This window comes from Channa argus, chromosome 10, assembly GCF_033026475.1.
Source record: "Channa argus isolate prfri chromosome 10, Channa argus male v1.0, whole genome shotgun sequence".
Classification (NCBI taxonomy): domain Eukaryota; kingdom Metazoa; phylum Chordata; class Actinopteri; order Anabantiformes; family Channidae; genus Channa; species Channa argus.
In genome coordinates this window covers 11,524,306-11,538,835 of record NC_090206.1, presented here as the reverse complement: position 1 = coordinate 11,538,835, position 14,530 = coordinate 11,524,306, and the positions used below count along the sequence as shown (strand labels likewise).

The following is a 14,530-nucleotide window of genomic DNA, read 5'->3' as shown; positions in this document are numbered from 1 at the left end:
GCCGGCCAGCCAGAGACCCCCTACAACGCATGCGCAGGCTGACCAAGCCCTGACAACAAGCTATCGTATGTAAACGTTCGATGATATGCACACTGCACTGGAATTCAGTTGCACATAAACAAAGCCTTGCAAACACGTTATTGTTATTAACCTTATAGTGCAAGCTTCCTTCTGCATCCTCACTATGCCGGTAAGTCGCCAGGCAAATTTGCATGTCTTTGTTTTGTTTGTTGAGAAGGTTACTCCCTTCCTCCAAGCTCACTGATGTGACGCTAACCGGTTAGCATCGGCAAATATCTTACGGCAACAGCGAAATGAGACGTTAGCTGCTGTTGCCAACGCTGGGTTTTTACCAGTCGCCTCTAAGGATTTGGCAAGACAGTATTAACAATGTGTTATTCTGACAATAAATTAGCTGCTCCCGAATTAACCCTAGTGGTTAACGTTACCTGTCTGTGGTGCTAATGGTAAGCTAGCATTAACGCTAGTAACATTAACGTTTTCCTCCCTAGCAACCCAGCACAGAGCAACGAGGAATGAAAACACTATGACCGAGTCACTTAGCAAACTAGCTGCACACGGTTTAGCACTGTTTACTCAAAATTGCATGTCGTCTATGTCTGTGTTATATTCTTATTGCAAGTGTCATATTAGAAATAAGTCCTGGCCTCTTATGTTTTTCTTTTAATAATATGCAGATGGGACGTGGCTCCTATCAGCTGTGTCCCACTTCGCTTACTACTTCGCCTTACTGCTCTCTTATTACGGTTCGTTTTTCAGAGCAATAAGCTTGAGAAAGCTGACAGGCATGAGGCCAGTGATAATGTCAAGGTGGTGGTAAGATGTCGTCCTCTCAACCAGAAAGAGAAGATGATGGGCCACAAACAGGCCGTCATTGTGGATGAGATCCGCGGAACTATCACAGTCAGCAAGCTAGAGACTCCACAGGAGCCTCCCAAGACTTTCACATTTGACACTGTGTTTGGACAAGACAGCAAACAGCTGGATGTCTACAACCTCACAGCCCGCCCCATCGTTGACTCAGTGTTAGAGGGTTACAATGGTATGTTTAATGTGATAATAATACCAATAGTTTGAATTCATTAACTAGTTATGTATAAACCTCATTGTCTATGTAATCAGTCCATTAGTGATTGCTGACATTGTTTTATTACAGACATATGTAGTCCATTGCATCAGTTATAGCTAAACTTTCATTCAGGACTTCTTTCTTTAGTAACTGTAATACCTCCAATTATTTATTTTATCTTTAGTTTTAATGTTCACTCACTACCTCTTAGAGTGTGAGTTTACACTGTCTGTCTGTTACACTTTTTCAGGCACCATTTTTGCATATGGACAAACGGGCACAGGAAAGACATTCACCATGGAGGGCGTAAGAGCTGTGCCAGAACTCCGAGGGATTATCCCAAACTCCTTTGCTCATATTTTTGGCCACATTGCCAAAGCAGAGGGTGACACCAGGTAAAATTAAAAATATGTTGTCACCAAACTATTTGGTCATGAGACCAAAAACGTTTTTTATGTTTCTTCGCTTAGTCTTTCTAGACCACAACTACTAAATTGATTACAGGATTAAAAATAATATAAAGGCTTTGGTTCATTTGTGTCTGTAATATGCACACTATATCTCAATCAACCTAAAATAGGGAATGATTTAAGCATCATTTATGCACACATTTAATCTTCACAGGTTTTTGGTTCGAGTTTCATACCTGGAGATTTACAACGAGGAAGTGCGAGACTTGTTGGGCAAAGACCAGATGCAAAGACTAGAGGTAAAATGATATTTAATTTCAAGACCAGAACAGTTCAGTGATGAATGTCAAAAGTCTTTTGAAGTAGTCATTTGTAGTCATGTAGTCATTTCTTTAAACATGAAGATGGCAAATTAGATTTCATTGTATTAACTTTGATTCTAACTGATTATCCATTCTAAAGTTCTATCTTTTCCCTCACAGGTGAAAGAACGACCAGATGTTGGTGTTTATATCAAAGACCTCTCTGGTTATGTTGTAAACAACGCTGATGACATGGACAGAATAATGACACTGGGCCACAAAAACAGTAAGAAGAATAACACAGGCTGTTAAAAAGTTAATGAATAGCCAAAAAGTAAACGCTGTATCTTTGTTTGAAATAACACACGGACCAAACATAAAGAAGCTTCTTCCTTTGTCTTTCATTTTATGTAAATATTATGTGGTTTTAGAAAATTGATGTACATAAAATCAAATGTGATGTCTGATCAAATTTTGTTTCCCTGTATTCAGGATCTGTTGGTGCCACAAACATGAATGAACACAGCTCCCGTTCTCATGCCATTTTCACCATTACCATTGAGTGCAGTGAGAAGGGTGTGGATGGAAACCAGCATGTGCGCATGGGAAAACTTCATTTAGTTGACTTGGCAGTATGTAGCTGTTGTAAATTTCTGAGAAAAAAAACATTCTTCTTAGAAATGGAGATTATACTGATAAAAGGAGGTTATGTGTCTTATCTCTCACAATCAACCTACTCCTCTCTTCCCTGCAGGGTTCAGAAAGACAGGGCAAGACTGGGGCCACAGGACAGCGTTTAAAGGAAGCAACAAAGATTAATCTTTCTCTCTCTACACTGGGTAACGTCATCTCTGCCCTAGTGGATGGAAAAAGCACACATGTTCCCTACAGGAACTCCAAACTAACTCGTCTGCTGCAGGATTCACTAGGGGGAAACTCTAAGACCATGATGGTAAGGTAAAAGTTACTTTAGGTCCAAAAAACATTTTGAAATGCATAGGTGCAAAGAGCAGAAAATGTGCAAATTGACAGTGCATAGCATTGCTAGGGGGCCTGGTGGCTCAGTGGCTGAGCAATGGGTTGGGATGCAGAAAGCCACTGGTTCAAATCCCATCCCACCAAGTCCTCACTCACCCGCCAAGGGCGACCCTGGTGATGGTCCCAAGCCCAGATAAAAATGGGAGGGTTGCTGCAGAAAGGGCGTCCGGCGTTAAAAAAAAAAAACATGCCAAACCAATATGTGGACCACATTCTGCTATGTTGATCCCTGAAGGGACAAGCCAAAAGCCGTTTATGTTTAGGGGCATAGCATTGCTGTCATACATACATTACACCTTTTGCCTCACTTTTAAAATCACTTTTAATATCTACCAGTGTGCAAATATAGGTCCTGCAGACTATAACTATGACGAGACCATCAGTACCCTACGCTATGCTAACAGGGCTAAAAACATCAAGAACAAAGCCAGAATAAATGAGGATCCTAAGGATGCCTTGCTGCGCCAGTTTCAGAAGGAGATCGAAGAGCTGAAGAAGAAACTTGAAGAAGGTAATGAACAAGACATTTTTGTCAACATCAGCCCTGAAGAAAACACTACCAGGAAATTCAATTTACCAAAATGCCATTCATGTATCTATCTACATATACTGTAACCTTATTTAAATGCTGCTAGTCATGATGTCATCATTCTGTTTTAGAGAGCTGACAGTCACAAAGAAACCACAGCTCGTTTGAGAGCAGAATTCACTGGGAAATGCGCCCGTTTGAAGTCAACTTAGCAACTTAGTAGTTCAGTTGTATGTTAAACAACACGTAAACATTCTTGCAAATCTCCCCTATTAGATGCTGGCGTTTTTTTGTTTAGTTTTTTGTTTTCAAAATCCCTGGTAACAACGGCCTGCCCATGAGTGACACTGCCCTCCAACTGAGACATCCAAACACCTCTGTTTTAATATTAAATAACTATTAGTAATACATTTTTAAAAGTCAAGTCAAGTCAAGTGGCTTTTATTGTCATTTCTACTATACACAGTGGTACACAGTACACAGTAGAAACGAGATAACGTTCCTCCAAGGACCAAGGTGCTACAAACAACACAAGCTATAATAAAAACACATTGATATTATTTTAGACTATTGACATATGTCAATTGTACTTTAAAGATGACCACATTTAAAATATTGGTTTGTGCAATTGTAGGTGAGGAGATTTCTGGCTCAGAGGGCAGCGGATCAGAAGAGATGGATGAAGGTGATGATGAAGGAGGAGAGACAGGAGAGGGACGCAGGAGAAAAAGAGGTAAGAATTTGTTAGTAATGCACACATACAAGTGTGTTAGGGGCAGCTGTAGCTCAATTGGCAAGGCAGTCATTCACAGACCACATGGTCAGTGGTTCGATTCCTTGTCCCGACTATATGTCGAAGTGTCTCTGGCCAAGACACTGAACCCCTAACAGCCCATTCCCAGCTGTCCAGTCCGGTCCGAGCCCGGTAGAAATTGAGGAGGGTTGCATCAGGTAGGGCATTCGGCGTAAAAACTGTGCCAAATCAACATGCGGACAATGATGCGCTCTGGCGACCCTGAACTCACGGGATAAGCTGAAAGGAAAACAAAAACACACATACAAGTGTTTGGAAATGACCACATTCTATTGATGCAGTTCATAAGCCTGCTAGGAGTGTTTTTTCTTAACATATGATTGTGGCACATGGTTGGGTACATATCAGCAAAATTCTTACATATATAGTTTCATCTATCACCAGTATGTTAATTTTAATATTAGTCAGCAATTAGTGTCTCAGATAATAATCAAGTTGGAGTTTTCAGGTCACTACTCAACATCTGCTCTTAGCTAACAGGCTTCCATAAACAGCACTGTTCTCATTTAGGAGTTCCCCTCGTATTCTCACCTTTTACTGTTCCCTAGTTTGAAGCGGAAATGGTTAAGAACAAATGAATAAGCATAAATAAGTCATATCATTTTGTTGCAGTGCTGACATTAATTCTACTGTAAGGCCACTTTTCAGGGTGTTTAACATTTTGGAACATGTTTGAATTTCTTTTTGCAATTTCTTTGATATTAGATTATTCTGAATAATAATAACTACTTTATTCACTGTCTTTGAGAATAGTGCTGTGTTGTATCGACAATTTGTACATGGGGAAACCACAGCTACCTGATTTGTTGAATATAAATTCATGCAACGACATGTTACCTTAAGGTCTGCAAACCCCATTCTCAGTGTGACCACCCACTGATGACAGTCCTCACAATAGTGAGTTGGAGTAGTACTCTGCTCTACTAGCCCAGCACCTACAGTGAGTACGGGTACCGTAAATTGTCTGCTTAATTGTAAATATAACCATAAATGTAATGTTCTAATGTGCATTTGTCGTATACAAGAAAAAAGAAGGTTAGCTTCTTGTGATCTGTTCAGACCTTTCATCTTACCATAATGTTTCTCGGATGAAGTTAACGTCAGTTCTCCACTGTACATGCTGTGTTGAAAGCATATTTTGCATATTTTTTCTCATTGACTGGTAAGCTCTACAACATACTTGATGAACTGCTTAGGGAGACTTGATCCACACAATAGCATTTCCAACAATATTTCTCCTAAAGGGTTGTTTGTTTGTGAGCATGAATGAAAGTTGAGAGCCACTTGACCTTTTTTGTGTTTGTTGCGTATGTAGGTAGTTTTGTGAGGGGAATTTCCTTATGCCTTGATGTCTTGTCTGCAACCTGAGTCATTCATAGTATTTCCTTTCTAGAGTAGCCACCTTCATTCATTTCTTACACGTTATTATTAGATGGTATAGTGTTTTACTGACACTTTTACTGCAAATGAGTGAATGACCTAAGTATTTGTCCATTACATTGCATGTGTGAACGTGGCTTTACACTTTCCCTTTGTCACATGTAATGCTTTGCTTCTCCTGTAGACACACAGTCCAGATCTCCCCGCCTCTACTGGCAACACTCTTATATGTTCTTTTCAACAAAATGTATTCTTTGAATTATCGCAACAGTTCCTGGCATGTTGTGGGTGGCAAGGGTGTCTCAATATAGATCCCAAAGTTGAGATGGAGCTCTTGCACTTTTGAACCAATTAAAATAATGATTATCCAAATGATTGTCAGTATCTGAATTACATTTCCTCATTATGTTTTGCACAAGACCAAAGTTACCACAATTTAAAATTGTTTCTGCATGATGATTTCATCGCCTCACTTTCTCCTGTTAAACCTCTTTTAGTTTTATTTGTTTTTTTTTAATATGTTTAACTCCTTCACTTCAACAAGGCAATTCACTGACATGTTTCATGATGAAGTTATTATTTTTCTTCATCCTGTCTATTCACCATCACTTCTTTATTATTCTCTTTTGTTTTTTGTTGTTTTTGTTTGATCTGTCTGTTTTCAACTTCTTATCTCCTATCTATAGAGTCAGAAGGCTTTCAGTATCTCTCTGTAATGTGTCACTTTTTGTCTCTCTCTCCTCCTGGTACAAATGCTGCCTGTCTGACTTGCTATACACCTCTTAAATCAAGAAGAAAGAGGTTGGTGTAAAATCCAAATGGTTATACTGTTCTGCAGCAGTGGTGTCTCTACCTTCGTAAATGATGGCAACTGTTTGTTTTAGTAGCTTTTTGACTAATGCTAACTAATCTGCTTCTAGCCTTTTTTTATAAACACTTTTTAACATTTTTTGTGTGTCCATGTATGACTGCAACTGTCAAGGGTTTTGTGTTCTACATATTCATAATCACCATATCATTAAGGGAATAATGGACCATTTTCTTTTATATTCACATTTTGCTTACATAAACTATAAATATTTAATATTGCAAAGCAGAATTCTTTGCAGCCGAATCTTATGGACACATACTACTACTGCTACTACTATTACTGACTAAGGTTCCTTTCAAACTCATAATTTAGAATTTTTTTAGCGCAAATTAATAAAATATAACTGTACACAATGAATACTAATACTGATTAAAACCAGTATTTTGTGCTTTTTCATCATACTAACGTACACACTGACAAGTAATTAAAGGGCAACTTCACCAATCTTCAATTTGCTTTCTATACACTTAGTTTAGGGGTATGAATGTACTTCATGCTTTTAAACTTCCCTCTGGCTTCCGTGTTCCTGTCCCTGTTCTTCTAGATTAAAAAAACGCCTCCGAATGTCATAAACCAGAGGAACTTTTTATCTTTAGTAGTTTAGGTAATGTTATGTCAATGTTGACTATGAACACAACCTCCACACTATGAGCAACAAGATGACATAATCTGAACTGAAAGTTTCTCCAAGTGATGTCATCTGGAGGCATTTTTCAGCTAGAGGAAGAGAGATAATTTAATAAATTTTTAGGGAAGTCAGAGGAAAATTTAGTGGCATTCCTTTACATGTACTACCCAGACTATATCCAAAATAAGCAAGTTCAATATCAGTGAAGATGTCCTTTTTAAAATAAGAGCATATACAATGTAACCCACCTGTTTAAGTTACTCTTTAAGTTACTCTCTTGTCATGTGTCACTCTGTTAGGAAGGAAGAAGGTTTCCCCTGACAAGATGGTGGAAATGCAGGCCAAGATTGAAGAGGAAAGAAAAGCCCTGGAGGCAAAGTTGGACATGGAGGAAGAGGAAAGAAACAAAGCAAGAGCAGAGTTGGAGAAGAGGGAGAAAGATCTGCTTAAAGCCCAGTTAGTCGATTGATTCCTTTTAGTAAATTGAATGAAAGTTTTGAAGACATATGTAGATATTACATAAATCAAATAACACTAATCTGTAATGTCTTTCTTTAGTATTAGCAAACAATTAATAAACAATTGTTCTTATAATTTCAAACTTGATCTGATGCTAATTTTATACTTGATCTGCATAGGCAAGAACATCACCTTCTGCTGGAGAAATTATCAGCCTTAGAGAAGAAGGTGATTGTGGGTGGGGTAGACCTCTTGGCTAAGGCAGAGGAGCAGGAGAAGCTCTTGCAGGAGTCCAACAATGAACTTGAAGAGCGTCGCAGGAGAGCGGAGCAGCTGCGAAAAGAGCTGGAGGAGAAGGAGGTATGGATAAATTGATTATGCATACTTGGTTCCACGTAATACCATAGTGTTTTATAATCCTAGATCAGCTAATAATGAGAATTTCTGTGACCTCCCTGCTGTAGTCAACATGAAACAATTTCTGGAAACTCTGCATAATATATATTATATTGAAAACCATTGATAAAGTTAACAAAATGTTGACCAGTCACCATGGAGTTCATTGTTTATTGATGCATTTGTTAGTTGTCTGGAATAAACAACTGAAAGATTAATTTACTAAATAATTTTAAAATAATTATAAATAGTAAAGTGTCTGTAGCTTCCATCATTTAAAATTTTATGATCTCTAGCCACAAATGACACATCAGTTGTCTACAAGCCTGCCATGCGATACTGTGGGAGACAGGATATGAAATCAGAAACCACAGTCTACATAAGGTGTTCAGCTTAATATTAACTAGTTTTACACTGAATTGCTTGCATCATTGTGGTTGGAAAATACAACTAGAAGTTCATACCTGCTATCTACCTCATTTTTAATACATATGTAAATCAAATTCATAGCTACTGTTTAGTATAATGTCAATTGGACTTGTGTCCTTTTGAAATTATTCTGTTACAGTGTTTAATGTTTAATATGAAAACTATTTGATACATGAATGAAACACTATCTTAAGACATTATTTTTACTTTATCACGTTCCCATTACCTGTATTACAATCAGGACTACAGACCACAGCATACTCTCTTTTGCATAACCACAAATCTCTGTCCCTCTTAAAACAGCAAGAACGTCTGGACATAGAAGAGAAGTACACTAGTCTGCAGGAAGAGGCTCAAGGAAAGACCAAGAAGCTAAAGAAAGTATGGACTATGCTGATGGCTGCTAAATCAGAAGTAAGCATAACTAACACAGACTAACACAGCAGGATGGTTTGCTGTCATGCAGTACATGGGATTTTTTACAACATGTCTTTTACAAGATGCTAAATCCCTAAACAGTATTTAATAAAATATTTTTAAATCAGCTATTAAACTCATAATTTTTCTAATCTGTTTGTTTTTGTAGTTTTGTAGTTGATCAGGTGAAGGAATCTAATTCCACTGTTTCTTTTGTTTTTTTTTGTTTGTTTGTCTTTTTGTTTTGCTTTGTTTGTTTTTGTCTCGTAGATGGCAGATTTACAGCAAGAGCATCACAGAGAGATAGAGGGCCTCCTAGAGAACATCCGTCAGCTGAGCCGAGAACTCCGGCTCCAGATGCTAATTATAGACAATTTTATTCCCCAAGAATACCAGGTCTGGTTATTTTATTATTTACATATCTGTAAATAATAAAATAATATTTACATATCTTGCATCACTTTTAATGTTTTACTTGATACATATTGTAAACTTTTATTATTGTCAAATATCTGTGCACACAAACACAAATCATTAAACAAAGAATAAAAGACTAACTTTTGCTTAACATACATTTTATAAAAACAGGAAATGTTCATTTAAGTGCAAGCTTCTTACAGAAAAGCAGTTAATAGAGTTGATCCGCTAACGTTGATTATACAATTACTGATCCACATTACATTCCTGCAAATAGCTTGTGCTTCAAATAACCTTCTTTAAACAGGTTCACAAATCTAACAGAATATATCTAAATCTATCATGAACACACTGCACCTACTGCACACATATGGGAGCATCTGATCTTTACCTCATGTAGCAACTTAACAGCAGTTGGTGTAAGTAGATATGTTTTATTTGACCTTGGATGTATCATAAGTTCTAACACCATGGTCTTACCTATTGCATGTGCTAAATGATTTTCCTTGGTTCTTTTTCCTGTGTTTTTGTATGACACTAAAAATAAGATATACACCTTCCCTAAGTCTCCCAAATTGTGTCATAGTTCATAGTTCTCCAGAACAGTGGTGCACATTAACACATCTGCATAAACCTGCTGGAACTGCACATCAATGAAAGTAACGTTATAAGTGTCATTGCATTTGTGACAGTATGTGACCCCGTTCACAGTTTTTATATTTTCTCATATTTTCCTATGTAGGAGATGATAGAGAATTATGTGCACTGGAATGAAGACATTGGAGAATGGCAGCTGGTGAGCTCACCTTGCATAATTCTTACACACACAGATAGATACAGTTGTTTGTAGTTATTAATATCAGTCAAACAGTGCAGAGTTAAAAACTGCTTCTCAGTAATTTTAGTCTTTTAAATAAATAAACTATCAGACTCTTCTGAGGGTCACAGCCCCATGGGTCCCAAGTACCGATGATTTCATCTTCCACATATAACGCTTCTTTGAGCCTTTGTCATCTCTCATGCTTCCTGTTCCTGATGTTGTGTTCACTTGAGGTCGCTATACTATCTATCATTACAATGTTTTTATCATTTGTCCACCACTGAAATGTCCAGTTGTTTAGCCAATACCAGTTTTTCAGTCTGTATCTGGAAGACCCACAGGATCTTAGCTTGGTCATGCTCAACCACCTTTGAAGGTGTATCCCTTTTTGATGTTGGGACTTCCAACTTACTCGGCTTGGTTATGGGTTATGTATGCCTCGGCCTACTACTACTACTAGCATTTTGCACCCCGCTTTTATGTGCTGAATTTTCTCAATGTTGTCCTTGCTCAGTCTGCACCATGAATCCTAGCCTCTATTTATCTTGTACTTAAAATGTGTTCTTGTGTTGCCATGATTAGTGTCAATGTGCTGTCTTTCAGTCCAAAATTATTTCTCAGCCACTTCTTTTATCTTCCAGCGGTACATACCATACAGGAGTTTGTCTTTCTTTGATGGCTCCTGCTTTTCCTTCTGTTGCTGCTCTGACGCTCAGAAATTATCGGTCTCCTTCCTTCTGCACAGTGTACAATCTCAAGATGCTGGATTGGGGCTAAAACCCTCCATGTATTGAAGCTTCTTTGTCTTGATGTCCATGGCCATCCGGCCACACTTATTCGATCCAAATGACATTCCAGTGAAGAAAAGTTCTACCAGTGGCTGGACAAAGCTGCACTGAAAGACAGCACAGAGGCACTAATCCTAGCAGCATAGGAAAGGGCTCTAAGTACAAGATCAGAAGAGGCCGGGGTCTACCAATAAGCAAACAACAGCAGGGTGCAAAGTTCTAGCAGGCAGGGCATACATGGAACTCAATACCCAAGTGGCTGATATAGTGTACAGAAAAAACTCTGCCGAATGCAGACTTGAAGTCCAAAAGTCAAAATGGGATGCATCTCCAAAGGTGGTTGAGGATAACCAAGCTAAGATCCTGTGGGACTTCCAAATAGAGACTAGCAAACTGGTAATAGACAACCAATCATCCATCGTAGTAATGGACAAACAGAAAAAGAAGGCTGCAGTGATAAATTTTGCAATCCCAAGCGATTGAAACATCGGGAAGAAGGAACACAAGAAGCTAGGGAACTACCAAGGGCTAAATGAAGAGTTAGGAAAGTTGTCAAAGGTAAAGGCACAACTGGTCCCCCTGGTGATAGGAACATTTGAGGCTATTACCCCCAAACTCAGAGAGTGGCTCCAGCAGATGTCATATACATCTATTTATGTATGTATGTATATAAGTATATTTTGTCTCGTTTTCAGAAATGTGTGGCATACACTGGCAACAATATGAGAAAACAGACCCCTGCTCCAGACAAAAAAGAAAAGGATGTGAGCTATAGAAGATTTCTTTGTTGAATGAATTATGTTCCTGATATTTTCCCCCTTTTTCTAGTAATATTCATGGTTTGCTCCATTGTCTTCTTTTTTCAATGGCCCCTGTAGCCCTTTGAGGTGGATCTGTCCCATGTGTATCTAGCATACACAGAGGAGAGCATGCGACAGTCACTGATGAAACTAGAAAGGCCGAGAACCTCTAAAAGTAGCAAGAGTGGCCGACCCAAGACTGGGAGAAGGTAATTAATGTATTTTTCTATGCAGGCCACACCAAGCTTAAGACTCCTCATCCACGTCCACGGTGTAGTTTGTCAATTTAATTTCTTCACTTTGGCCCTATTACATTTGTCATTTCAAAAATCCCATCTGGATTTGATTTCATGCATTTTAATTTAGACTTGGCTTAATATACACTTCCTCCAAAAGTATTGGAACAGTGAGCAAAATGAACTACAGTAAAGTCTACAGAAACATTTTTCTGCCAATTTAAATAAAGATGCAACCAAACTGATTGGTAGAGCCTTCAACCAAAACACGCTGCCAAAACAACAAAGGAATTCATCAGGAGCAAGAAGTGTTTTAGACTGGCCAAGTCATTCTCCAGTCTTAAACCCTATAGAGCAGGCATTTTACCTGCTAAAGAGGAGATTTACGGAGTAGCCCTCAAAACAAACAACAACTGAAAGAGGGTGCAGTGAAAGCCTGAAAAAGCATCAAAAAAGAAGAATTCTAGAGTTTGGTGATGCAGTTATTGCAAGCAAAGGATTTGCAACTAAATAAATTCTTATTCACTTAATATATTTAAGTCTGTTCCAATACTTTTACTCACATGAAAAATGGGTGGGTACAAACAAAATGTGCTATCAGGTCCAGATGTAAATACCTGGAAATAAAAGTTGATGTCTTGTCCCATATTCCTCTTTTGATGTCAAACCTAAGTCTTTTCAGTGTACAACAGAAATTAAGAAATTGGCCTCACTGTAACTATACTCTTGTAGGGAAGTGTATTTGTTTCCTTAGGCCAGTTTGTAAACTTGATCTTGGTTTCCTGAGTTGTATGCAAATCGTGTTTAATTCTGCTCAAGTCTAAAGGCTGATGGTTTTACACCTGAAGCTTTTGCAAACTTTCCAAAATAATAAAAGAACAATAACTTGGAAACTTAGCACTTGAATTGCAATAGGCTAGCCTATAGCTATCTAACAACTGACACAAATGCATCAATCACTAAGTTTAATGTTTAAATCACAAGCTCTTTTCTTGGTTTAGCTTATCATGCAACCGGGAGAGAGATTGCTGATTTCAATTTAATTTCAATGTCACTTCAGCTGCCATTATCAAGATCTTTTAAATGTCTACTACCACACACTGTTCACTAACATAGTTGCATTTAGCAGGCATAATGTTGTGTAATCATCTTGGATGGACTGATGTGTACATGTTTTACATTTAAACTTTCACCCAAGGTCATTTCAGTCCATCTGTAATGCATCTTGGTTGCATTTTCAGATATTTTCATACCTGTTCTTTATTTAATTTGTCACACAGAAACCAAGTGGAAATTGGATATTTCTGAAAAGTTGTGAATTGTTTGCACTCTTAATTCCTTACTTTTACATTTTTGCCCCTCACCATTTTAACTAATGTTGCTTTTTTTCGTCTGTGCTTAAGATTGATCACATCAAATAAACACATAACTTACTGGTTGTGAATATTTACCCACACTGTATAATTAGTCTATTTATGTCTTGTTGATATGAAAGTGTTAGCATTCTGGTAATTACAGTTATCTTGATATATTGTTATTCTGAGAAATGAAAAGCCCTAAAGCTGAAATTGTTGATAACATTTATCGTGCATCCATCTCCACACAGGAAAAGATCTGCAAAGCCAGACACTGTGATCGAATCCCTTCTGCAGTGAAGACGATGCGGACCTTTTCATTGCATCCTTAATGTTATCATAGGAAAATAAATCATTAGTCAGGTCTAAAGAAGTTATCATTGAACATTGTTTAAATAATGAATCAGATTACACTGTATAGCTGGCAAGGTTTTAAATGTGAAGTTTTGGCAGCACACTATTAGGAATAGGACCGGTTCTCCTAGAGGACCTGATGTTTTTATTAGTGTAAGGCTGCTCTGAGAAAGTCCAACATGTTAAAGTTGCTTTGCAACATATTCCAGTGACAGCAGCCACTTTGTAAATTAATGTTTTGGAAATGGCATATGGCTGGAGAGAAAACCCAGATTTATGAGGATGTTGATAACGGAATTGTGCACATGAACCTGAAACTGCATTCAGATTGAGAAACTAAATCATTAAATGGCTCATCATGATGCGAAGATGTAAAAAAGCCATTCTAATTACAGGTCTATTTTCACCTAAATGAACACACATTCTTCCGTGAAAACATGCTGTAGCCTTAGTGTTTTTCTTTTCACTGAACACAAGAAATAATTACCATAAAGAGACTTTGTTGGATTATTTTTTTCTCAAACATAAACTTTAATGTGTAGAAATTAAGAATTTGTAGTGTCAAGTACATAACTGAAAAGTGTGCTTTATTCTTTCTCCTTTAGGTCAGAAGCCTGCATGCATGCCAGCTAGCCCATATGTTATCGCCATTAGCTGGAAGCACCGCCATTAGCTAATCTAAGCAAAGCAACTTGATTCTCAAATGTCAGAACACTCAATGCATAGTTTATGCCTTAGTATTATGCAGTACTATTATTTTTTTGTGTGGCATTAATGTAATGATCTTCTCTAGTGAAAACAAATGTATTTCTGTTTTGCATCGTACTGTTTGTCAAATCTTTACATCAATGCAACTCTTGAATATATTATTTATTAAATTATTTTACACGTTGTATCTCCCAATGTTGTTGCTCTTTGTTTCTTAACTAAACCAGAGATCTTCCCACTTTTTTATTGGTACTTTTAAAAGCAGTTAGAATTGTGCATCAGCAGCCAT

The 14,530-nt window shown here is 37.7% G+C and overlaps 1 protein-coding gene and 1 long non-coding RNA gene across 5 annotated transcripts; one reads left to right on the top strand and one right to left on the bottom strand.

The window, feature by feature from the left end:
* Positions 1 to 29: 29 nt before the first annotated feature.
* kif3a (kinesin family member 3A) lies at positions 30 to 14,436 on the top strand. Of its 4 annotated transcripts, none has more exons than XM_067518865.1 (18): positions 30 to 190; positions 781 to 1,063; positions 1,341 to 1,485; positions 1,715 to 1,799; positions 1,983 to 2,088; positions 2,295 to 2,434; positions 2,557 to 2,754; positions 3,177 to 3,351; positions 4,004 to 4,102; positions 6,356 to 6,364; positions 7,362 to 7,518; positions 7,701 to 7,881; positions 8,650 to 8,760; positions 9,034 to 9,159; positions 9,923 to 9,976; positions 11,484 to 11,552; positions 11,667 to 11,797; positions 14,139 to 14,436. In XM_067518865.1, exons 1-18 carry the CDS (start codon positions 185 to 187, stop codon positions 14,164 to 14,166), a joined length of 2,103 nt encoding a protein of 700 aa, XP_067374966.1. In that variant the 5' UTR covers positions 30 to 184; the 3' UTR covers positions 14,167 to 14,436. The 4 variants fall into 4 exon arrangements, with proteins under 4 accessions (XP_067374966.1, XP_067374963.1, XP_067374965.1 ...); XM_067518862.1 differs by having other exon boundaries at positions 13,431 to 14,436; XM_067518863.1 differs by lacking the exon at positions 30 to 190 and adding an exon at positions 283 to 467 and having other exon boundaries at positions 13,431 to 14,436.
* On the bottom strand, positions 3,795 to 7,431 carry LOC137134248 (uncharacterized). The gene is made up of 2 exons (XR_010915413.1): positions 7,311 to 7,431; positions 3,795 to 4,402 (listed from the first exon to the last, which is right to left on the bottom strand). It is a non-coding gene; the product is annotated as an uncharacterized lncRNA (long non-coding RNA).
* Positions 14,437 to 14,530: the final 94 nt, after the last annotated feature.